Source organism: Nannobrachium achirus (assembly GCF_963921795.1).
Source record: "Nannobrachium achirus genome assembly, chromosome: 12".
NCBI lineage: Eukaryota > Metazoa > Chordata > Actinopteri > Myctophiformes > Myctophidae > Nannobrachium > Nannobrachium achirus.
This window is the reverse complement of record NC_137832.1, coordinates 29,827,141-29,853,661: the sequence shown is the minus strand read 5'-3', so window position 1 is coordinate 29,853,661 and position 26,521 is coordinate 29,827,141. Positions and strand designations below refer to the sequence as shown.

General features: G+C 42.8%; 1 protein-coding gene across 1 annotated transcript; it reads right to left on the bottom strand.

Moving 5' to 3' along the window:
- Positions 1–24,515: 24,515 nt before the first annotated feature.
- Positions 24,516–25,566, bottom strand: tcima (transcriptional and immune response regulator a). Its single transcript, XM_080739033.1, has one exon. It carries the CDS (start codon positions 25,476–25,478, stop codon positions 25,170–25,172), a length of 309 nt encoding a protein of 102 aa, XP_080595159.1. The 5' UTR covers positions 25,479–25,566; the 3' UTR covers positions 24,516–25,169.
- Positions 25,567–26,521: the final 955 nt, after the last annotated feature.

The window sequence follows — 26,521 nt, the reverse complement described above, 5'->3', positions numbered from 1 at the left end:
TCTGCTATTTTCAAATGTAAATGTAAAGTGGTATAGCCTACTGTAGTTGCTTCTGTTGGGCTTATTTCTTTGGCAAAATCTGGCAACAGACAATTCCATGTCACTTCCTTACTTGGGAGGAAGTGAAAAGATGTTTATGAAGCAGCACACAAAGAAAAATGCTCCAGCGCCCTCTGTAAAAGGAAAATGGCAGCCTCCATAGAATGGCCAGGAATATGGTGAATATCGGACCAGTTACCCACCGGAGACCCCTTTTACCCATATGGAGATCCATGTATATGGAGATATGCTGTGAGAGCCCAAACATGCTTACTCAGTTATTCGTTATGTGAAAGTCCTATGATGTCTTTGACATCTGACATCATACCCTATTATGCCCATACATGGAGATCGCTGTCTGTATAACCAGCCGTTAGTGTGGTATGTGGCCGATGTGGCCTCCATATATGGGCATTCCCATATGAAGTCCTGTTAGATATGGGCTTAATATCGATGACATCAGGGAACTCCATATATGGGCATAAAAAGGGATTCTGTTAGTGTGACATCACAGTGACGTCAGAGCATGATGTCAGAGCGGCAAACCCATAGAGCATCGCAGTTGAAGCCCCACCCCGTCCTCACTCTGGTGTCGGAAGCGTTTTCCGCATTCATTTCTTCCATAGACATTTCATAAAGTATTTATTTAAACGTTTTTAAGCCTTGGACAAAGCCACCTCGGCTGGAGAGGGATCATGTCAATATTCAGAGTTTTTTTAATGCAAAGATTAATTAGAAAGCTGAAAAAAAGGGCAGGGTACAAGACTGTGTACATCATTATTTTTAAAATTGCGGAAACTACACTCCCAGAATGCATTGCGAATGTTGTTGTTGTTTCCTGAAATAAAGCCCTTAAATCACGCTCAGTTTAGTTATCCAGGCCAGCATATGGCCTGAAATGTAGTGATTGTCATCTCTGTGGACGCTCTTATCGTCATCCTTAACATAGTGCATCATATTTGTAAAAGAAAGACGATCGCTCACGGAGTTTTGCTGACGTGCAATAATCCGCCGGGAAGACAGGGGGCAGTAGCTACTTCCGTGGTAACCGCAAGATACATGAAAGAAGAAGAATTTAGACCAATCACAGACGTCGATTTCACCGGATGTACATGTTTAGCAGTATGGGAAATGCAGTTCTTCTCCGTGCGATCTTGATTAAAACGTGTTTTTACTAAAACTAGAGTGATTGCATACATACTCGGGGGTTCTACAGGAGCATTGAATTGCTACGACTTTATGGCTGATAATGAAAAACGCTATGGTGAAAATGAATGGGTTGTTTACTTCCGACACCGCACTGCGATGCTCTATAGAACCACAGTGTCAGGCTTGACAGACAACAGAGTTAATGTCTGGCTCCCTTATTTTGCTATTCATATCCACTAGGTGGCAACAGTACCTCTTATCCTGAATCTCCTTGAACTCAGGGGACAAAATCTGTCTGGATTGGCTGATCCCGGATCACAAATCATAGGATTTCAAAATCTGATCCGATCATATATGCATTCAAAGTTTTGAACTTGTGGGCCCTATATTTCCTGGACTTCATTTAGGTCGGAACAATGGCTCAGGTTTGCGCCAGCAAGGATGAAATGTATGAGAAGGAAATGTGCCATAGAAATTAGGCTATAATATTAAATTGGGATGGCCAATTTGCAACTAAGGATTGCCTGCCCTCATTCTGCATTAAGAGAAAATGAATAAAAATTAACAACTTGGCTTGATATTTAGTTTTAACAGTAACAGTATACCTATATGTTACCAGTGCTTCATTTTGAACACTAGATGTCACTCTCCACATTGCATGAGTGCAAACACTCTGAGGACAATAAATGAAATTGTGATTGACTGATTTCCCGAAACACGTGGCTCAGTATAGAACTAAGAAGAACTCTAAACTCTAAACTCTAAAATCTATCATCTCTTTCTGCTCACCGATGAGGCCACATCTCTTGGGTGAGAAGAAAGAGATGATAGATTCTAATGTTATTTACAGTGTGACATGTTTTCACAGAGCTTGGAATTGCAAGCTAGTTCTGTATGATGCATCTTCATCTATGGCTGTTGCTCTTTCCATTATGCTTTCAAACTGCTGGCTACATATAATAAACATAATTATAATAATGACATAATAACAAATGATTGCAGCAAGACAATGAATGCTCAGAGACAAAAGGATGTGTGCCACCTTCTCTTGCAAAATAAAGGGAGCTAGTTGAAACCAGTTTCATGAGGGAGTACAGTATATGCAAGAGTGGTTTCTTTCTAGGAGTTACCTATACAGGCCTGTAAACACAACACCCTTGTTGAAAAGCACTGCAGACAGAATGTACAGTTGAACTTACACACTCTTTCTTTACTGCCTCCCTCCCTGTTTTTTTTTCTTCTTCTTTCAGTCACTCTTTCCCTCAGAGCCCATCTTCTTTCATTCTCTCCTTTTCTCTTTCTCTATATCCCCTCTAGTTTTCTCTCCCCTTTTCCATGTTTTCTGTACCAAATCTACAGATAAAACTGTGCAGCACTCTTCCGCATTCTTTCTGTCTATCTCACCTGAATACCCAGACAGCTAAAGGTTTATTAATATCTAGGCTTATAGCAATAATTGCTTTCAGAATATAGAACTTTTTAATACTTATTTTTACAATCTGAATCTGAACAAAATAAATAACATTTAAAGGCCTTTAATTCTAAGACTGATCCCAAACTGAGTAGATGCATTATCATAGCTCCTGATCTCAATCATTTACATTGTTGAAATTAATTCCTGTACAAAGCAATGTTTCAAATATATATATGTTACAGTCATTTTGGGTAACTCAGTGAGACTGTGGTAAGAGCGCTCGTTTTGTAGTTCACCACACACTAATCACCACCAGATGGCGACGCAGCCATTCAATAGTGAAGGCGCTGACGTCACTGAAAAAGCTGGCCTGAAAAACATCATTTGGTTTCCTGTTGTCCTTGCATTAAAGTGTCAGTAGTTGCCGTTCTGGGATCTGGGCTCTGAATGTACCTGGGTTGCCATGTCTGCTTATAATAAGCAATTTGTGTCTCTAAAAAAATAGTTACTTTCTAATATTTTTTAAACCAGTGGTGCCCAAATCTTTTCATATCAAGGACCCCAGATCACATTTTGTCCATAGTCGCAGACCCCCATCTGAACATATGTGGTGCCAGGGACCTCCACACAGATTTATGTTGTTAAAGTTTTTCAAAAATATTCAAAAAAATGTTTTCCCTCAATATGTTTTAAATAGCAAATATACAAGCTCACAATGTGTCGCTATGTGACACATTGTGAGCTTGCTGATCTGCTATTTTCAAATGTAAATGTAAAGTGGTATAGCCTACTGTAGTTTCTTCTGTTGGGCTTATTTCTTTGGCAAAATCTGGCAACAGACAATTCCATGTCACTTCCTTACTTGGGAGGAAGTGAAAAGATGTTTATGAAGCAGCACACAAAGAAAAATGCTCCAGCGCCCTCTGTAAAAGGAAAATGGCAGCCTCCATAGAATGGCCAGGAATATGGTGAATATCGGACCAGTTACCCACCTATGGAGACCCCTTTTACCCATGGAGATCCATGTATATGGAGATATGCTGTGAGAGCCCAAACATGCTTACTCAGTTATTCGTTAGGTGAAAGTCCTATGATGTCTTTGACATCTGACATCATACCCTATTATGCCCATACATGGAGATCAATGTCTGTAGAACCAGCCGTTAGTGTGGTATGTGGCCGATGTGGCCTCCATATATGGGCATTCCCATATGAAGTCCTGTTAGATATGGGCTTAATATTGATGACATCAGGGAACTCCATATATGGGCATAAAAAGGGATTCTGTTAGTGTGACATCACAGTGAAGCCAGAGCGTGATGTCAGAGCGGCAAACCCATTCTGTTAAGAGTGGTTCCCTGACATCACAGTGACGTCAGGGAATGATGTCAGAGCGACAAACCCATAGAACCACAGTGTCAGGCTTGACAGACAACAGAGATAATGTCTGGCTCCCTTATTTTGCTATTCATATCCACTAGGTGGCAACAGTATCTGGTATCCTGAATCTCTTTGAATGCAGGGGACAAAATCTGTCTGGATTGGCTGATCCCGGATCACAAATTATAGGATTTCAAAATCTGATCCGATCATATATGCATTCAAAGTTTTGAACTTGTGGGCCCTATATTTCCTGGACTTCATTTAGGTCGGAACAATGGCTCAGGTTTGCACCAGCAAGGATGAAATGTATGTGAAGGAAATGTGCCATAGAAATTAGGCTATAATATTAAATTGGGATGGCCAATTTGCAACTAAGGATTGCCTGCCCTCATTCTGCATTAAGAGAAAATGAATAAAAAGTAACAACTTGGCTTGATATTTAGTTTTAACAGTAACAGTATACCTATATGTTACCAGTGCTTCATTTTGAACACTAGATGTCACTCTCCACATTGCATGAGTGCAAACACTCTGAGGACAATAAATGAAATTGTGATTGACTGATTTCCCGAAACACGTGGCTCAGTATAGAACTAAGAAGAACTCTAAACTCTAAACTCTAAAATCTATCATCTCTTTCTGCTCACCGATGAGGCCACATCTCTTGGGTGAGAAGAAAGAGATGATAGATTCTAATGTTATTTACAGTGTGACATGTTTTCACAGAGCTTGGAATTGCAAGCTAGTTCTGTATGATGCATCTTCATCTATGGCTGTTGCTCTTTCCATTATGCTTTCAAACTGCTGGCTACATATAATAAACATAATTATAATAATGACATAATAACAAATGATTGCAGCAAGACAATGAATGCTCAGAGACAAAAGGATGTGTGCCACCTTCTCTTGCAAAATAAAGGGAGCTAGTTGAAACCAGTTTCATGAGGGAGTACAGTATATGCAAGAGTGGTTTCTTTCTAGGAGTTACCTATACAGGCCTGTAAACACAACACCCTTGTTGAAAAGCACTGCAGACAGAATGTACAGTTGAACTTACACACTCTTTCTTTACTGCCTCCCTCCCTGTTTTTTTTTCTTCTTCTTTCAGTCACTCTTTCCCTCAGAGCCCATCTTCTTTCATTCTCTCCTTTTCTCTTTCTCTATATCCCCTCTAGTTTTCTCTCCCCTTTTCCATGTTTTCTGTACCAAATCTACAGATAAAACTGTGCAGCACTCTTCCGCATTCTTTCTGTCTATCTCACCTGAATACCCAGACAGCTAAAGGTTTATTAATATCTAGGCTTATAGCAATAATTGCTTTCAGAATATAGAACTTTTTAATACTTATTTTTACAATCTGAATCTGAACAAAATAAATAACATTTAAAGGCCTTTAATTCTAAGACTGATCCCAAACTGAGTAGATGCATTATCATAGCTCCTGATCTCAATCATTTACATTGTTGAAATTAATTCCTGTACAAAGCAATGTTTCAAATATATATATGTTACAGTCATTTTGGGTAACTCAGTGAGACTGTGGTAAGAGCGCTCGTTTTGTAGTTCACCACACACTAATCACCACCAGATGGCGACGCAGCCATTCAATAGTGAAGGCGCTGACGTCACTCGTTTGCGACTCTCTTTCTTTATTTACTAGCCTAGCCTAGCCTAGCCTAGCCTAGCCTAGCCTAGCTTAGCCATTAGCTCCATTGTAGTCACTTGGACAGGGCGTTTATCGTGGGCTTGCCCAGGCCTTACGGCCTGGGCATAAATATAACGATTGCATTCACCACGGCTTCGTAACTCGCTCGGCCGGCCCTGGCCCGCTCTTCGCGGCCACTCGCGCCTGCGGCGCTCGGGGGCGAAGAGCAGGACCAAGGTCCGCTGGCCTTCGCGCCGCTTGCAATGTCGTGGACAATCGAGTGGCTCCGCCTGGAGGACGTTGTTGTGGCGACCGCTTGTTCCGCCCCGTGCGGCACGGCAAGCGCTCCGTTTCTCTAATTCTCTGAGACGCAAAAAAAACGTGACATATATATCCACACAGTCATGGACAGAAATGGAAGTTCCTCTGACCTTAACCATGCCAATCCTTTGCCTTTGATCAGTTGACTATAGAGATAATTTGTACCAATGAAAAGAAATAGTTGGACAAATTTGCCTCTTGGTGGGACTCTAACAGGCCCATCTAAAAAGTTCGGGGGAGAGAGAGTTCTGCTCTGGCATCCAGGGAGTGTGTGTACAGTTTCGCTGCAAATGGCCCAACGGTGCCAGAGATTAGCTGTTCACAGATGGAAGGACACAAGGACAGACGGACAGGGTGCAAAACATTGTCTCGCCCATGCCTTTCGGCCTGACGGTGGCGGAGACAATTATCGTTATTCGTTCCCTGTAGTAGGTTGAGGCTTAACCTTGTTAAAAACAACACCAGATTGGAAAACATGACTTTCATTTGACTGGCTATGAATTGCAAACATTAATAGCCTACTGCTGTAGGTTCAATCAACTCAGGCAACTACCTCTGCATGCACTGACTGGTCTTTGACCTCCCTTACCTGCTGGCTAACCCATTTAGGCCTGAACACATTATGACGCAATATTTTATGCTTTAAATATAACAAAAATAGCAGATATACAAGCTCACAGCGCGGCACCGAGTGCCGCGCTGCGAGCTTGTAGATCTGCTATTTTTGAAAAAACGTGAAAATTAGAATTTTGACCAGATTCTATAAGTGTCTTTTGTATCCTTCTAAGGTTTTTGGAAAAAATATGTTTCTATGTCAGCAATCTGGCCAGCCATCGTCAAAGAAAAGGTCCTTTTCACTCTAATGGAGCTCAGTTAGTCTGTTCTTGAGAGACTACTATGTCAGTGGTTCTCAAACCTTTTCATGTGAAGGGCCCCCAAAATGATATTTATCTGGCCACGGACCCCCATCTCAAAATATCTAGTTCCAGGGACCACCCAGAAGCAAAATTTGAGTTACAAACGTTCGCTTTGAAAACACATCTATTCAAAGATTTGCACACATTTTCACGACTTTTTCAAAAATAGCAGATCTACAAGCTCGCAGCGCGGCACTCGGTGCCGCGCTGTGAGCTTGTATATCTGCTATTTTTCACTGGTTAACAAGCATTCAATAAGTCTAGGCCTATCTGACATCCTGTACAGTGACATAACTCCAGCCTATTCAAATGTGTAATGGGTCATAATTACAGTATGAGCACGAGCAACGGTCAGTATAGTAAACCTTAAAAAAAATACATTTTTTTTTTTTACAATAATTGTAATGTCTGACATGTAGCCTACCTCTGATAGGTGATAGACATGTACCTCTGAAATGGGAATGTCCCTGGTCCGGAAGAGTGGGCCTAAACATTCAATGTTCACTCCCAAAATGACTTTTTTTCTGATTACTCATGCCATGGAGACTTGAGTTCAATAATATTTTTTTGTATTTGTCGCTTTCCTAAGACAATAATTTGATTACAATATTTTTTCCCCATTCATTCCGGATGCATTTGGGTCCTGATCCGGAATCAATGGGGGCACAAAAATATAATTGAACTCAAGTGTCCATGGCTTGAGTAATCTCAATAGAAAAAAAGTCATTTGGGGGGTGAACTACTCCTCTAAATTGTCTAGTTTTGCCAAAATGTAAGAAATGGTCTAGACTCTATGTGATTTGAAGTTGAACATACTTGAACATTTGATATTTTTTTTTTTTTTCCTTATTTGTTTTTATTTTTTTGTTGAAAAAATAGGCAGTTTAACATTGAGGTTGCCCCCACAATATTTAGGTGCCCAGTCTGTCCACTCTTCCTGTATCTGTTCAAATTCTTGATCTGTCATGTGTGTTGAGCCTTGAGCAAGACACAGATTCCTTACTTGCCCTGTCAGTGTATTTGATCTTATCTCATGCTATCAACCCAGTTGTTGATGTCATGGGGGCGATGCCCCCTCACCCTGGTACTTTACAACATTACCATGGACACGTAAGTGTGTCATGTGATACAGGTCGTTCTTATAAGCACAACCTGTCTTGGCCAAAACAAATGGCCTTGCCTTGAATTTAAAAAAAAATATATTGTTAAAACGTTAGGCTATCCTGTCCATATTCTGAAGTCGTGGGTCTTGATCTTGAGATTCCACTTTCAACATAGCCTACTTTTGCGCGAATATTGGATATTGGAAATGTGTGCCTCTTATGAAACATGCATGTTCTATTAAATTCGTTTTTTGAGCGGTGAAAGCGCTCCCAATAGACAGGTATGTCTGTGGCTGGCTGGCTGACTGGCTGGCTGGCTATGTGGCTGGCTGGGTATGTCTGTAGCCTGGCAATACCTTGAGTGGCCACACAAGTTAAAGGAGGGGCGCTGTTGTGCAGGCACAAACACACACACACACACACACACACACACACACACACACACACACACACACACACACACACACACACACACACAGATTCACCGCTCCACTTCGAACCGAGGTTTGATTTTTATGTATAGACCCATAAAACTCACTTAAAAGATTCTGAGGTAGGCCAAAGAGGTGAAGATACCAAGTGTCACTACTCACTAACACTGGTCTCACTGGTCCCAGCCAAGGCATAGTCCTGGGGGCTGGTCTGCAACAGCTACCCTGACTGCTGGTTGACTGTTGAGCTGCTTATAGGCTTTAGGTGCCAGGCAGCCATGGATAAAGAAGCCGGTCACCGACCGTGCTCTATGACGCTCTCTCCGCTAGAACTCTGCTTGACTTGACCTGCAGGTTAATCTGTACAAGATTGAAACTGATTTCTGGGGCTGGTAGAAACACAGGAAGACACTGTATGAAGCTTTGTTTACAATCATCCACCGAATACTTCTGTCTGTATTCTCAATCTCTCTGATTATTAGGTTCGTTGGTAAAGTATGTGGTCTCTGAAAGAATCACACACACCAGCTTATCTGCAGATGCCACTACTGTACATCTACAGAACATCTGAATCTCTTCTTCCCTAGAGACACTCTCTCTCTCTCTCTCTCTCTCTCTCTCTCTCTCTCTCTCTCTTATGGGGTTATCTTTGTGCCATAATTAATTCGTATTCGTACTTTTCCTTTTTTTTACTCGTAAACATTTTCACCAAAAAAATTACACGTAAACAAATTAATTCGAAAAAAATATCCGTAAAAAAAAAAAAAAGTATGAATGTTTTTTTGGAAGCTGCAGTGATTATTATGCCAAAACTAAAAAAAACAAGCCAAAATACGAATATTTTCTTACTGTTTTACGAGTTGTTTTTTTGGTTACTTCATCACGAATGCTTTCATCATCTGCACGACTACGAATCTCAGTCAGCAGTTAGGAAACTGCCAAAAATCACATGATAGGCAGAGAGCCAATGATGTGAGGCCTGTCCCACTAGCCAATCAAAAGGCTCCGGAGTTGGCATGGCAACCAGCTGTTGCCATGTCTTCTAAAAGTGAGTACTCTGGGCTTTCTTATCCATAATTTTAGCTAATTCCATCACCAGTCCCTATGGAAGTCTAAATGCTCAAAAAATAATACATAAATACTACAATGAAATGAAATAAAATAAATAACAAAATGATATGAATAAAAAATACATAGTTCTATAGATCTAGGGAGTCATCCATATGTTTTCAGATCTATATGCCCATCCCCATGTTCTATTAATAGATCTATGGAGTCATCATATGTTTTATTGTACTTATTTTAAATAAAGGGGCCTCGGCATCGGCCGAGGGACCCCCCGGGGACCCCCTGGAGCTCCGGGGACCCCCGCGGACCCCCTGGCGCTGCCGCTAAGGGGCTCCGAAGGGGCCCAAAAATAGGAGCGGCACTTTCATTGGAAATTCGGGACTTCGACCGTGCGGACCCCCTCCATGGGTGACGGGACCGGGGCAAACGCGCCTGGTGGCGCCCCCCCGGTACTGCAGCGCACATAAAAACCCATAACTCGGGCTAGGAGTGGTCAAGGAGTGACGCCACCCACGCGTCTGTACGACAAACGGTTCATGAGATATAGAGGCACTTCCTGTTTGGCGAAGGGCACTTCCTGTTGCACCAATTAAGGTCAAGGACTCCTAATCAAGTGATATGAGGCCACCCACGCGTCTGTACGACAAACGGTTCATGAGATATAGAGGCACTTCCTGTTTGGCGAAGGGCACTTCCTGTTGCACCAATTAAGGTCAAGGACTCCTAATCAAGTCATATGACGCAACCCACGCGTCTGTACGACAAACGGTTCATGAGATATAGAGGCACTTCCTGTTTGGCGAAGGGCACTTCCTGTTGCACCAATTAAGGTCAAGGACTCTTAATCAAGTCATATGACGCCACCCACGCGTCTGTACGACAAACGGTTCATGAGATATAGAGGCACTTCCTGTTTGGCGAAGGGCACTTCCTTTTTGGTCCGTCCGTCCGTCCGTCCGTCCGTCCGTCCGTCCGTCCGTCTGTCCGTCCGTCCGTCCGTCCGGGGTGGGGTACCCCTCGGGGGACCCCCCTGCAGCCGGCCCCGTCTCTCCCTGTGGCAGAGTTACGGCCTTTTTTACCCGCCTGCAGTACCGGCGTTCAGCCACCAGGTGGCGCTCCGCCACGGCCGGCTCCGGGGCCCCGAGCCGGACGTGTGGGTACCGGTCCCGTCTCGAACGGTCACTCCTAGCCCGAGTTATGGGTTTTTATGTGCGCTGCAGTACCGGGGGGGCGCCACCAGGCCGCGCTGCCACGTTTGCCCCGGTCCAGTCACCCATGGAGGGGGTCCGCACGGTCAAAGTCCCGAATTTCCAATGAAAGTGCCGCTCCTATTTTTGGGCCCCTTCGGAGCCCCTTAGCGGCGGCGCCAGGGGGTCCACGGGGGTCCCCGGAGCTCCAGGGGGTCCCCGGGGGGTCCCTCGGCCGATGCCGAGGCCCCTTTATTTAAAATAAGTACAATAAAACATATGATGACTCCATAGATCTATAGAACTATGTATTTTTTATTTATATCATTTTGTTATTTATTTCATTTCATTTCATTGTAGTATTTATGTATTATTTTTTGAGCATTTAGACTTCCATAGGGACTGGTGATGGAATTAGCTAAAATTATGGATAAGAAAGCCCAGAGTACTCACTTTTAGAAGACATGGCAACAGCTGGTTGCCATGCCAACTCCGGAGCCTTTTGATTGGCTAGTGGGACAGGCCTCACATCATTGGCTCTCTGCCTATCATGTGATTTTTGGCAGTTTCCTAACTGCTGACTGAGATTCGTAGTCGTGCAGATGATGAAAGCATTCGTGATGAAGTAACCAAAAAAACAACTTGTAAAACAGTAAGAAAATATTCGTATTTTGGCTTGTTTTTTTAGTTTTGGCATAATAATCACTGCAGCTTCCAAAAAAACATTCATACTTTTTTTTTTTTTACGGATATTTTTTTCAAATTAATTTGTTTACGTGTAATTTTTTGGGTGAAAATGTTTATGAGTAAAAAAAAGGAAAAGTATGAATACAAATTAATTATGGCACAAAGATAACCCCATACTCTCTCTCTCTCTCTCTCACTCTCACTGTTTGCTGTTAATGTTGAGTTATAGAAAACTATATACATGATCCATGAATATAAACATCCGTTTAGCACCATAGCATTGTCTCTAGCACCGCTCTGACACTGCATGGTTAATCTACACAAGTATTCTGTACTGCGGGCCCCCGGCTACTGGCAGACAGGCTGGTAGTTAGCTGAGGTTCACTTTGTCTCTGTTGACTTTTTGGAGCTGTGTGGAACACAAGCTCCCTATACGTGGCCGTGTGTGTAGGTATGTATGTTTGTATGTGGGTCTGTCTGTATGTAGCCTCAAGCCTGTGGTGTAGTACCTTTTATGACCACACATGTTAAGGGAGGGGCGCTGTTTTCAACTGCAATACACACACACACACACACACACACACACACACACACACACACACACACACACACACACACACACACAGCTCCACTTCGAACAGAGGTTCGATTTTTAAAGATAGAATAGTCACCACATTCTCACACAAACAGTGGTGCTCCAGGACCATTCAACTGTGCCTCTCGTCTCTCTCATGGGTTCTCTTTGACATTCACTCCAGGCTGGAGTCTCCAGCAGCTCTCCTCCTGACTTGCCCTGGAGGGATAATCTGAACTGGCTAGAAACCAGTTCTGCTCTGCACACAGCGTGCTGGCCCGACTGGGTGCATATGCAGGCAGCCACAGGATTTAGCTCCCTGTTGCCGACCGGCCGCCAAATATGCTGATGCAGTATTTGTTTTTATGCAGCCAGAAGCCTCGTAAAGTGTCCTAAACCCACACTTTGACACTCAAAGTGTGAGTTTCCTGTCCATTACAGTTCATTTAAACAACCTTTATACACACAGCTTCCTACATATACAATGCCTTTTAACAGAGGTCAGAATGTAGGGGCAGCTGGAGGGTGGCGGGAGGGATCTGCCCTACTTTTTATTGAAAAAAAGAAAAACTCTTTCTTTCTTTCATATTGCTGGTGTTAAGCGAGGCATAAGAGGGGAACATTTTCAACTGTCATTAACTTTTAGAAACAAACTATTCTCTTTTCACTTTTGCAAACAAACTCTTGGCTGTTTGACATTCATGGCCCTTTGCTTCCCAGAAGTTTTGTGATGTTATCGTCTTTTTTTACTATCTTGGATTTCTTCCAAAATTCTTCCGGCTTCTTTTAAAGTGTTTCTTTTCTGTATTTAATACAACTTATTGTTGATGTTTGTTGAGTAATATGTCAAATTAATGGTGTAAACAGTCAAATTAATAGTATAAACAGTCAAATGAATAGTATTGGTATAATAAAGTACCTACATCTACAATAACACTTTATTCTACAAGAATAGAATAGAATAGAATAGAATAGAATAGAATAGTTGTTTAGAAATGTGTCTTTGGCATTACTGTATATATACAGAATATATAACAAGACAAAAATGTAAAATGCAAATAAAATAACACATGTTGATACAATAGTTATAATCAAGACCATATTTAATTTTGCAACACTTATATCTCATATTAAATATTTACATTGACCTCCTGACCTCCTGATTTTATAATAGATTTATCTCTCCTGATCAGCATGAATATAGGGCAACATGAACTGTCACAGCAAAATCAATAAATGTTGACCTGGAACTCATTCTCCTATCTTCTGAAAAAGCTCTAATCAGATGTTGTAATTTAGAGTTCAGACAAAGCTTGTCACCAAAGCTTGTCACCAAAACGAATATAACATAGTGCCATCTTGTAATCACAGACATGGACAAATTATTGAGCAAAGCATTTGAAAATAATGCAATCATGGATAATTCATTCAAATCATTCACACAACTGCCATGGAATGGAACAGTGCAGTACAGACTCGTTTGGCCTCATGGAAAAGTGGTTTACAACCTATGTGACCCAATGTAGACTGTGAACCGTAACCTGCTCACTCTGCTTAAGTTTTGTGTCTGGATGCTATCTTCAGGTGTGTGTGTGTGTGTGTGTGTGTGTGTGTGTGTGTGTGTGTGTGTGTGTGTGTGTGTGTGTGTGTGTGTGTGTGTGTGTGTGTGTGTGTGTGTGTGTAAAGGGTGAAATACTACATTATAATGTCCATAGTATAGCCAAATACCTATTGCAGGTTGATTGGTGGAACAATGTCATGTTCAACGCATCATTATTGATAATAAGATCAAGTCTCTCAATGAAAGCTGGCATCTCTTCAGTGCTGCACTCCCAGAACAATTGACCTCAACAACTGTGTAACTAATTAGGCTCTAATGTAAGCCACAGACAAGAGCCCAGCCCGGATGAAAGCGAGGCAGTAACACATTGACTAAATATCCGCCCTTTCATTGGCGTAATGCCTGACGTTTGCCTGCTCTGATATGGATCAGAAAGCAGAGCAATTGGGCCTTATCAGCTTCCCTTTCCTTCATCAAGTTCCTGTCTGAACCAATGTACAGTACACTGGGCGAGTCTGGAAATGGAAAGCATTGTTTTATCCATGCCATTTTAGAACTGTGAAAATCAACGCCTGTTTGCAAGCAAGATCTAAAGAGAGGCCACAGATCTACGGTAGCGAGGCCTCGAGCAGTGGTTCTCAGCTCTAGAAAAAGTGACCCAAAGTACTGCTGATTTGAATTCAAACCATATATCAGGCATTTATTTATACCTCTGCAATCAACTACCTAGAGTAGAACTAGCATGTTGTCTGGGAGTCACAAATCATTGCACTCGTGTTTAGAACGTCTAAAGTTTAAACCAACACAGCCATAGGTTCAATCTCTTCCACATCAGTGTGTATCCATCCACAGCCATGTTGCCATTGTCCCAATAACAGCATAAGTTGAATGTACAAAAATGGAAGACAGTTCCAAACACAATAATATGATCCTTACTGTATGACCATAATGTAACATGACATCATGTCATTATTTAAGCCAGTGTTTTACAAGCGGTTTTACACTACAACTGGAGTGCTGCATTGACACACCATAATAAGTCCACGGATGTCAATCATTATTACCCAATGAAGTCAGAGTACATTCGAGAGAGTACAACACTATTAAAATTCACAGAAGATGGGTCATGCACTCAGTGCTCTCTATAACACCTTATCTATTGTCTAATAATAGGCTATATAATCCAGTCCAGGGACTTTCACCTGGATTGTGTCTACGCTGTATACCAGTGTTTCTCAACATGTGGGCCATCAGGATATTGGCAAAACACTGAGATGTTATTTATAATATAACATTAATATAAAAAAGCTTCTTTTAAACCTTCTTTTAAACCATGAAGATGTATTTTCATAGTGAACAGCTGCGGCGAAATCCGAGCTAGCTACATGTTCGTCATCATCAATCATATTTGTCAACAGTGTGTGAATGCAGGTTCCGTTGCAAAGTGCAGCAGTGACAACAATGCAGCCTAATCATGAACGGGATTAGAGGCTATTAAAAGGTAGTGAAGACAAAGAGAAAGATGGACCAGTCAATCTAGAGCTAATCTAAACTGTGCAAATTAGGTGCATATTTAATTTGTCTTCATCACCAACCTGTTGCAACTTCAAATGCTGCAAAACTGACATACTAAATGATTAATCCACACTGCGTTACGTTACCTACATCTAGGTTTGGGGGTGGGGGGTGGTTCGGGGAGAGGCATACTTGGACTCGGCCTATCGGCCCGGCTTTCAGTTGTTCTGCCACTGCATTACATCATGCATGTACTTCAGTCAGATATAAACAGGACTTTATGGGCTCTGCAATGTTACTTACTTTTATGCTTTTACGGTGTAACACATAATGCAAGTCAAGGTAAAATCCGTTTCACTTGCGTTTCGAATCGCTCTGTTCTGCAGCTCTGCTCTCGTGTGCTGCGAGGTGCAATACAGGCGCGTGGTCCCAACGGGAGCGGAAATGGAGTGGACGGCGGGTTGGCCCGCACATAAGTTTTCACATAATTTTAAATGTGAAAGAGAAAGGAGATGTACTTATATTGATCTGCATCAGGAACTGTGTATTCTACACTTCAGCATGTATAAGAATACTTTCAATTTGAAATTTCTCTCAATGTTGTTATGCCAATTTCCAGTTCCCCTGTGTTTTCCCTGTAAAGGGCCATTTATAGTTCCGTAGGTTTGATTTTGTGTACGTTTTGGGAAAGCACAGATACATTAACTAGAAGCAGTTCTCTTCCGAGCACAGGTCTCCACCAGGCCAGGCGTCCTGGTGGTGCTACTGTATAATAGGCCAATGTAAAAAGGGTGGCATATGTTCTTCACCTTAGACCTTTCATGGCAATCGGACACTGCATGCATGATTTGAGGCATTGTGTTCAAAAAGAATGTTTTGCTAAAGTCTACCTGCTGGTGGCGCTATAACAGGCCAATGTGAAAAGGGTAGCATTTGTTCCTTGACATAATGGGAATACGGTATGTGTGGTAAATTTCACGGTAATCGCAAGCTGCGTTGATGATTTGAGGCATTTTGTTCAAAAACGGAGCAATCCTGCAAACTTTGGAAGCTAATATTAGCCAATCAGGATGGAATATGAAATATCAGACGGATCAGACTTGATCACATGACTATAGAGATACTGTGTACTGATTTGTGTTATTTTTGGAGAAAATCTGAAGGAGTAATATCCAAAAATGTGTTTTACATAAGTCGGCCCAAAGGTGTCACTATAAAAGGCTGATGTGAAAAATGCAGTGAAAAGGTTTTTCCTTGGCCTCTAGGGAGTGCGTCTACAAAGTTTGACACTGATCGGTGGAGTTATAGGTAAAACCACAAATCGGCCTGTTATAGCGCCACCATGAGGCTGATAAAAAAAAAGTGGCATTTCTTCCTCGGCCTAGTGGGAATGTGTGTGTGCAGTTTCATGACAATTACACATTGCGTTTGTGATTTGAGGCATTTTGATCAAAACGGCTCAATCCTACAAACTTTGGAAGCCAATCTTAGCCAATCAGGACGGAATATGCAAAATCGGACAGATCCATGTCGATCACATGACTGTCGAGATACTGCCTACCGATTTGTAGGATTTTTGGACAAAATCTGTAAGAGTAGTGTACAGAAATGTGTTTTGCGTACATCGGCCTCATGGTGGCGCTAGAACAGGCCCATTTGAAAAATGTGGGTCAGAGGTTCTGAATTGGCATCCAGGGAGTGTGTGTGCTCATTTTGGCAGCGACCGGGCCAACGGGGACTGAGATTAGGTGGTAACAAACTGCGAGGACGCACGGATGGACGCACGGACGGACGGACAGACAGATGGAGGGGAAAACATACTCTCCCCCATGCCTTCGGCTGGTGGAGAAAATGATGTCAGAATGCATAGTTCCTCTACATTATGTGCGGGCCAACCTGCCCTCCGCTCCAATTCCGCTTAGGTTGGGACCGAGCGCTTGTATTGCATCTCGCAGCACACGAGAGCAGAGCTGCAGAACAGAGCGATTCGAAATGCAAGTGAAACGGATTTTGCCTGAATGAATCACACTCATTCAGTGAGTGTGTTTCATTCAGGCAAAATCCACCCCATCTCGAATCTGGTGATAAATCAATTATTTCCATCGAGGCTCACTGCCGTTTCACTTTACCATGCGGGCTCTTGATGAGAATGCTGTTCACGGCACGCCACGGAGCTTTCCATGTTTGTACCATAGAGGTATGGTTGATATTTACAGACGTTGAAGAACAACACCTTTCGCCACACCAAACGGACCAAATGGAAGAAATCTCTCTCCCCCTCCGTTTCTAGTGTAGACCTGCGGTCCTTATGTATTACTATGCATGGTACTTAACTGCTAACCACTACTGATTGGACTGCTGTATGTGTCTCCTCAAATACACGTGATGACCTCACCTGACAGTGAGAGGTTGCTCCGGGGCAGTTAAATGCTTTTGAAGAACACAATGTGCTGCTCCCTACTGAACAGGCCCGACCAACCTGTATGCACTCCCTAACCGGCGTCCCACAGCACGTGAACACATTGTGTTCTTATGGATACCTGAATGGAAATAACATTACGTCACCTTGTAGTTTGTTGTAGTTGTATCAGGCAGCCAGATCTACAAGCCGGAACAACCGGTGCCATGCACTTCCAAAACGATTTCCCTAGTTAAAATTTTGTTTAAATTGGTATAATCGTTTTGTTTCTGTTGGTACAATAATCGATTGGTATGTTCAGCTTTTATTATAACTCATGGCGCAACTAGCGAGAATAAACTAATTCCTTTGCATTATGTGGGGAACAAAAACAACGCGACGCCAAACGGAACCAACCACCGGAACTTCGATCGATCCCCAGTCCTTCGCGCCACCAATTTGAAATTATAATTGTGTATACTGTCATTACAACACACAATTGGAAATGTGTGCGCTCCTGATATACGTGCATGGCACAATAATTGTCTAAAAGACAGCAGTACACCAAAGAGGAGCACTCTGTTCCACATACAGTACTGGTGACACAAGTCACCAGTACAATGCAACACTGGTCAGTGGGGAATTCCGTGTCTCTTTCAGCTGCAATGCTCCAGACATGGCAAAATCAAGAACGTCGGTTTAACTCTGAGAGTGTAAAAAACGGACGCGTAAATCAACGCTCAGGATTTTACGGTGCACATTCGCGTGCCAGCGCAACAAGTCCCATCACTCAGTCTGAATATGAGATCACACACACACACGCACAGTTGGTGTCAACCCCGGTAAGAATAAACAGTCAAATAAATAAATGCAAAGACATAGTTTTGATATATAAATAGGGGCTTAGGTCTGCTATTGTTGCTGCTGGGTCCGGGTTTCCTCTTTGGCCCCCTGAATCAGCTGCACCTGCAGGGACAGTGGCAGGTCAGGGTGGAGGATTGGGTGGGTGTCGGTGGTCGGGGCAGGGGTGCGGTGGTGGCGGAGGGCTGGACAGGACAAGGGAGTGAGGGGAAGAACAATGGCAAGGCCGTACGGTGGAACTGGAGCGAGACAGCATGTCTGCGGGGCCCGCCGACTGCCGGCCCCCTGGAGGCTCCTCCAGCGCCACACAGGAAAAGGGATTCTTCTCTAGAGCTGCCCTACACACACGCTAGGAGAGGACACACACACACACACACACACACACACACACACACACACACACACACACAGACACAGACACAGACACACACACACGCTAGTAGAGGACACACACACACACACACACACACACACACACACGCACACATGCACGCTCGCTCACACACACACACACACTCACGCACGCGCACACACACACACACACACACACACACATACACTCAGATGCAGAACACTTGAACACACATCACAAATCCTCAGTGTTAATTAACAACAAATGGACCCCTAAAAGACTGTTCTTTTGACACTATTAGAGTTAAATTAACACGGAAGATTTGACTGCGTACAAAAGCACACAAAGTTCAAGACAATGGCGAACAATGCTGGCCAAGCTCTGACCTCTGTGTCTAACTCCAGGGACTCATCTCACACATACACTCCCAGAACAGAACACACTGACCAGTCAGTCCAGAGAGAGAGGACACCACGCAGGTTATTAAAGGTTAGCACATTTCACGTACAGTACTATCTGCTTACAGTACCTGCTTACACAGCACTTCTCTCAGGGTTCTCAAGAATAATACTGTTAACAACACCAGTTACTGCACAGTAAAGTCCTGAGTGTTCATTTAACTATGACAGTGTTCAAATGGACCATTTTGGGTCATTCGTAGGACGCTCTCAGAGTGAAATTAACCATCAGGATTTTGCAGTGTGACCAGTAATATTTCGAACAGTCAGTCTGTGATTTGTTCAGCACAATGTAGGGCACAGCACAGGTGAACACAAAAGAGAGCAGCTGAAATTGAACAACAGTGGTTCTCAACCTTTTCAGACTGTGACCCCCAAAATAATCATATTTTAACTGGCGAGCGCTAAGAGTTGAGGGATTACATTTCGTATAACACGGTTCTTTTGTGAAAATAGCCGATCTACATGCTCACAACGCCTTGCAACGCGAGGCGTTGTGAGCATGTAGATCAGCTATTTTCACAATTTCTGCCTCTAATATTTGACAATTTGGCCAATGTTTAATTTGTCATTTTAGGGGTGTTAAAAAGTCCCAAATTTTTCACTTTAGAAATGTGCAGATACCCTCTACACACTTAAACGTTATGTTGGTTTCTTTACTGTGAGTGAGAAAACAATGTTGCACATTACGTTAATCATCTGGGGACCCCCCTGGGATCATTCAAAAAGGTTTAATCAAAGCACTAAAACAAAGAAATCACAGGGGGTTTCGTGTGCCTGTCCAACATTTCCTCTTTCTAGGAACTGTGTGCTCTCATTCACCATTAATGACGATGTTGTTTCCATCTGCTGAGCGCTCAACAAGGGGAGTGCCTTGCAGATCATTTACTTGTCAAATCAACACCCGTGCGACAACCATGGCAACAGGATATTGGGGGAATGCATGGCCTGAGCCATTTTGTTTTGCTTGGGATATGGATGCAGCGTCAGTGTGTCTCTATGTTCCCCCAGTGACCACTGTCCAGGTTGCAAGGGTCAGCTCCGACGCACGCCACTGACGCAGTACAAATGTCGATGTTAGCATAAGCGCAGCGCACAGAAATCCCTCAGTACAACAATCAAGGGCCAAAACACGCACAATACACTGAGTCATCGAAAAAACAGACAAGAGTCCCCCACTAGAACTTGAACCCTTTGCGTTTCATTGACAGTCACTATTAGCACTGACAACGATGTGCCACATTTCAGGAATCCCTTCTGATGGGCTGAACAATGTGGATCCTTTTCATCTCTTTTTTGTTCTAGTTATGATCTCATCTGGATGACGTCACAGACACAGATGGTGGTGGTGAGGGGGTCTCCTCTGGGAAAATATGTGAGTCAGACAAGCCGGCGCGGCAAGGAAAAAAATCATGTTCTAGTACCCATTCTTTTCCCTCTCAAACATCCTCATACTTCCTGTAAGGAGCCCTGTCTCGCTGTGCCCTCTGACCTTTTGCTCTGCCTTGGTGCCCTAGATAGAGCCTGATTTATACTCTGTAGTACGACGGTGTAGTTTGACGAAAATAACAGATTTTCAAGCTAACAATGTGTTGCATTGAGCGACACCACATCGGGCGATGGATGGAGTATAAATTACGTTTAGGTCTTAGCAGACAAAACCAGGTGCTTTTGACACACGGCACATGACAGAATGACAGAAGACAAGCAAATCAAGGTGGCCATGTAGTTATTCTAACCCCTTTCAAACATAAAACGTTTAAAGGAGCCAAGTATGTGTGATTCAGGACTGAGGAGAAGGGTGCTTGAGGCTTTAGCGTATGAGTGTGACAAACAGAGCAGTCATTCTCGGCAGCCTCTGCTTTACTTTGGAATAATGAGAAGAAGCGGAAGAATCCAATAAACAAGTAATTGTTTTTCTTATGTGGGACTGGGAGCATAAGGCTCTGAGGTTTTAGAGGAATATTGCTCAGCAGATGTGAGTTCAGTGAGTTCTTCCAAGAAAGAAGATTTTGTCTCTTTACCTCACCTGCTGGCTGCTGGTTGTTATCAGGGAGCAAACCTGACAGAAACAACCCTCCTTTTCTAGTGTTTTCAAGCATATCATGGTGACGTAACATGTTAACATATTAACACCATATGGTTGTAGATAATCCCGTGCCCTAGTCTTTTAGACCTAGAAACGTTATCTACAGGCCGCAATGGGTGCCAAGGCCACAGTAGGTGCTTTTTTTGTCCCAGAAATTCACCTGTCATAGTCATTCCATTATTTTAGTAGTCAGTTAGGGTTTTAGAATAGAAAAAGAAAACGTAACTTTTTGGCTGTATACCATTCAAGGACTTTGTAAACAAACTAACCAGTCAAATCCAAATCCAGAATTGACCAGCATTTGGCTGGTGGCTAGTGATAAGAACCCTGGATCAATATCTATAAAAGGACATGATTTTCTCAAACGGAGTCTCTTAATGTCTATGGAGGTCTAAAAGGAATTGACAATTGCAGTAAGTCTTAAGAAAAGAAAACTGTTTGGCTTTCCGTGCCTTTTTCAGGAAAAGTCCAACAGCTGTTGTTTAAATTTAGAACAAAAGAAGAACAAAAAGAACAAAAGCACCTAAATTTAAGTTCAAAGTTTATTTGACAGGCTTTTTGTTAATATAACACTGGCCAAGTGTGAAGAGCAATTCAAGACGACCCCTGAACTGAGCGCCTGAGTCATCAGGAGTGGCGGCTGATTTTATGGTAGGATCTTCCCAGCCTATAACGCTGACTAATCCTCAAGCCTGTACAGCTCACAGTTCCTCATCACATAGGCGTGCGTGGCCTGAACCGGTTCGCACTGGAACTGAAGACTGCTGCTTTTCCCTGTGAGCAGGGCTCTGCTGCTCCCTCTGTGTCTCCTCCCTCGCTGTTTCTCTCATTTGCTTTCTCTCCAGAGAACGTCTGAAACCCTACAGCTATCTAAACCAAAAGATGTTGTTGTTTGTGCTATCGCACAGAATGTGGCATACGTCTAATGTTTAGATTGTCTATATAATAACACAGAGGACGAAATGAGATTTTGTCATTTTTCAAAACAGTATAATAGAAGAACTGACACAAACGGTAAAAACAATAAAACACAATCTCATGGACAAATTTATACTTCATCGTATAGCCATGTTTTCCCCTCTCTGTCTCTGTGTCTTCCTGTCACTGTGGCAATGCCCTTAACACGGCAGGCCAGAAGGGTGTCTGCCACGGCGCCTGTTTGACATCAAAGCATAAAGCGTTTCTAAGACTTGTGAAAGACAGGAAGAGGGTGGGAGAGGATAGCCCTGAGTCAAACATATCACACTGCCAAGACACTCAGCCAGGACAATTGCCTTAAATATTTAGCTTTCTTTTCCTTAACAATAGGACAACCTTAAAAGGGTAAAGAGGGGGCAATAAAAAGCTGCCCAGGGCAAGACACCGTACACGACTCAGACAAAGGGACCATTGAAATGATAAAACATATGACACCTGAATAACATCATAAACTTGAAAGCTCCGTCTACAAAAAACACGCTCCAGACAGACACACATTTTCGATAATAGACACTCGTAAAATGTTACGCTTTTTCATCTATTTCAGACACATTGCACGGTTGCACCGTACTATAGCGTGTGTCTAACGCTCGTGTGTTAGATGAAACAGTGAGCCAGAGATAATGTGCAAGTAGAGCCTTCTCTGTGTGATGAGGTTTAATTGGGCCTGGCATCTTGGCACGCATTCGGCCAAGCGCAGGTGATTTTCATACCCCCCGAGTTTCCCAGATCCCTGAGGCGATAGAAAGCTAGAACTTCCTTTGTCTGCTGCACATGCAGGTCTCTCGGTACAGTCAGATGTCAGATGACGTAGCTACAGCAAGCATGGAACCAGTTTGAGCCGGCAGAGGGACTGTCAAAGCAAGCAGATTAGCAAACCATCCACTCCACTGATCTGCCCTGCGACAGCTAAGCTTGCCTATACATTCAAACCATGGATGAAACTCTTCACCGACTGAACTGTTTAAAACATTGTACTTGTGGATGTAATAAAAATGTTACATCGGAGGCTAATTTGTGTTTGTGTGTTTTTGTTCTGTTATGATAAATGAAATAGACAGTATTCTAGTGGCAGCCATAAACCCTGTAATACTTGTCAGTCAGACAGACTGTTATCTAGAGAGTGGGGATGATGAGCTACACCTTACACAAACACACAGCTGAGCACAGAGCCTCATCCAAGCCAAACTGGTTTTCACCGGTCTGATGTGCTGCCGCAGAGGGGGGAAACCCAATACTAAATGTTAACCACATCCACCCATGTGGCCCTGTGTAATGCTACCCATCTCCAACGTATATTTGTTGCGTCAGAATAAAAAAGAGCGGGGAAAATGACACATTTGTACTATGCACATTTTGTCCTTGAAAAACCTATTACACCACAAAAATGTGATAGCATAATACAAGACTCCCTTTTCTAAAGACCATTGTGAAATGGTTTATGTTATATCTTTGGAATGATGCGGCATTGAGTGGCATAACATTGTCAATAATAAAACTCCAACAACCTGAAGTCTTATCTGATATGAGTGGTGTTCCGTTTTATGATATATACTGTATATAAAGACATAGGCTACCCATTGACTGTGGTGTTCACGTCAACCATTCCTATTATCAGCTAAATCTTTCTTGAAATATGTTATGAAGCTACCACTGGTCATAGATAAAAGTTTCAAAACAAGTAAACAAAATCTTGAAGCATATACAGTAGGCCTACTGTAGGTCACTGCACTTATTTCAAAATATATTTGAAATCATGTAATCAACCTTTCTTGAAATGGGTGAAATGTAGATAAATTGAGTATAGGTCATACTAGGTCACCACTTTCTTCTTAAATCTTTCAAGAAAGTTCATCACTCAAACTGATATGCATCATATTCAAATTGAAATCGTTGTGTTATCTATAAGAAATCGAAGATATGAATTCAATAAATCACTGGTTAAATGTATTCACGCCTTTTTGACTTTTGTTATTCAGGTGATGCTAAATTGCAATAATTGAACACGTAATAGTTTAATGTCTTAATCAATGTAATTTGTTCATTGATCCCTCGCCCATGGGGGGATTTAACCTGCTGTGACAAGGACAAGCCTTGAACCACAAAGTCACCCTGCTATATCACCCTGTCACCCTGCTATTTTTGTCCATAGTTTTCAAGCAAAAACAACCCATCAATAAATAATAATTAACACATATTGTATCCTAATAAAATGACCAGGTTTAACACATGGTAAATAACCTCTGACCAAAATATGCTTGAAGTTGTTCCCTTAAAACTGAATTAAAGTGTTTCTTTATAAAGATAGCAGTGCTGTAAAATCAAATGAATGGATGTGATAGCATATGAAGGATAGGATGGGGGAAAAAGGACAAGAGATGGTCAAACTTTAGTATACAATAGTTTTATTGGAATAGAAAAATTGACATATAAATGCAAGTGGTGGCACTATAAAACGTTTGAGACACAAATACATTAGTGGCCACTAATGGAACAGTGTTCATTTAACACATTGAAAAAGATAGAAACAAAGGCATGTTTTTCATAAATCAGAGGCATTTTTATAGGCAGTTTCTTTTTTCTTGTCTTTTTTCGGCACCAGTCTCTTTTTGCTGCAGTTTTGCACCAGCAATAGCGTTGTTGACATACACCTTTAATAAGGTGCAGTCAACTGTCAGTCACAGCATCCATTTGAATGCTTAAAGTCCCAGGAAGGACGCTTGGGGTTTCAGCCCTGAGTATTCCAAGCCATTTCATCTCGTCCCTTCCTTCTCTTTGTCCAGTCCACGCGTGATGCGAGTGACCCATCGCGTGCTGCTGTCACGGACACCGCCACACGTGCAGCGCATCTTCATCGGATGGGATTGGCGACACACTCTTTTCTTTTGACAACAGGGCCACTGGCGTTGACTCCACCGCAGCCCACGATCCACCGGTCCACATAGCGACAGTCAGGCTGAGCATCACCTGTCCTGCAGCCGTTCCGGTCACGTCAGGAGTGCACTTCAGCTCCCACGGAGCCGAGGGAGAGAGTGGAGATCAGCGCAGCTTGAGCAGCTGTCGGACCATGCCTGCGATGCGAAGGAACTTGTCCTTCTTCCGCTGCTTGAGGGCCATGAGCGCCCTGGCCGTCTCCTCGGGGTCCTGGGTGAAGGAGAAGATGCTCCTCACCCGCTCCTCCGCCTTCATGTCGCCCGTCTTCTGGAACAGCCTCATCAGCGCGTCCTGGTTGACGTTCTCAAAGATGTTGGGCACGGCTCTCTTGCGGTGCGCCGTGTCGAACTTGTTGTTCCCGTGCGCCGAGGGGCTCACGCGCCGGGACTCCGAGTACATGATGTGGGTTGACATGGCGTTGTTTTGTCTTTGTCAACCGCCTTTGTCCGAGACCTCCGGAGATAGTCAGGCCAGGGAAGGCAAGGCAGTTGCTCTGAGAGGCAGTCAGAGGAGGATTGTGCCTGCGAGAGCGCTGACTGGGGTATTTATAGGGCTAAGCACTGGCAGTCAGGAACCAAACACAACAGTGACATCACTGCAGGGAAAGCGCCTCCTCCCTCTCTGCACTGCACAGCGTGTTTATAACAACCTCCACACAAAGCAAGGAAGGCACAACAGCATCATGCAACTGCTGCTCACTATGGAACTATGATGAAAGCCTTGCAGAAAGAAAGAAAGAAAGAAAGAAAGAAAGAAAGAAAGAAAGAGAAAGAAAATGATATGTAGTCTAATGCACTGTTTCCTAAATAACTTGGTTGGGACCCAATTCTTTTAAATTTACTTTATTTTGTTTTTAATTATTATTATTTCAAAACATTTTCAATATACAAGATTTCCATGATATTTTTAAGTAATTCATTATTAAAATAAATCCAAGAAATTCCATACATTAGAAAACAAATCTTTAAGAAGTAGTGAAAATAGACAATCTTGTAAATCTGATGTTTTCACTATTGGGTTCCGGGCAAATGTCTAATTTCTCTTTTGGGTCACGGGCTAAAATGTTTGGGAACAACTGGTCTAATGGATTGTCAAAGCCATGTCAAGAGAAACATCATGTTGTCATTTGATGCACAACTTGGGTAATCTGACTCATTTGTGAGTTCTGGGCTGTGTTTTCACCCACGTTTGTTTTGTTAAGTACTGGTTGGATGTAAATGGATAAGTTAAACACAGCTGTTATGGGAGCCAGTCTAGATAAATATGTTTACTGACAGTGAGCGTGACTGCCTCATGCGGGATTTCCATCCTCCAGCTAGTTGTTGGTCTGATATGAAATAAAGAGATCAACTCTGTGTAAAGGTACTGTAGATTGTGCAGCGTAATATCAATGAATAGGCCTATACCAGCCATTTGTTTGTCAACAGTGGGGTTGCCACTTTGGATGCTGTAATCAT

What these genes read in the sequence shown, in the direction of transcription:
- tcima (XM_080739033.1), bottom strand. Translation starts at nt 25,478, where the DNA reads ATGTCAACCCACATCATGTACTCGGAGTCCCGGCGCGTGAGCCCCTCG.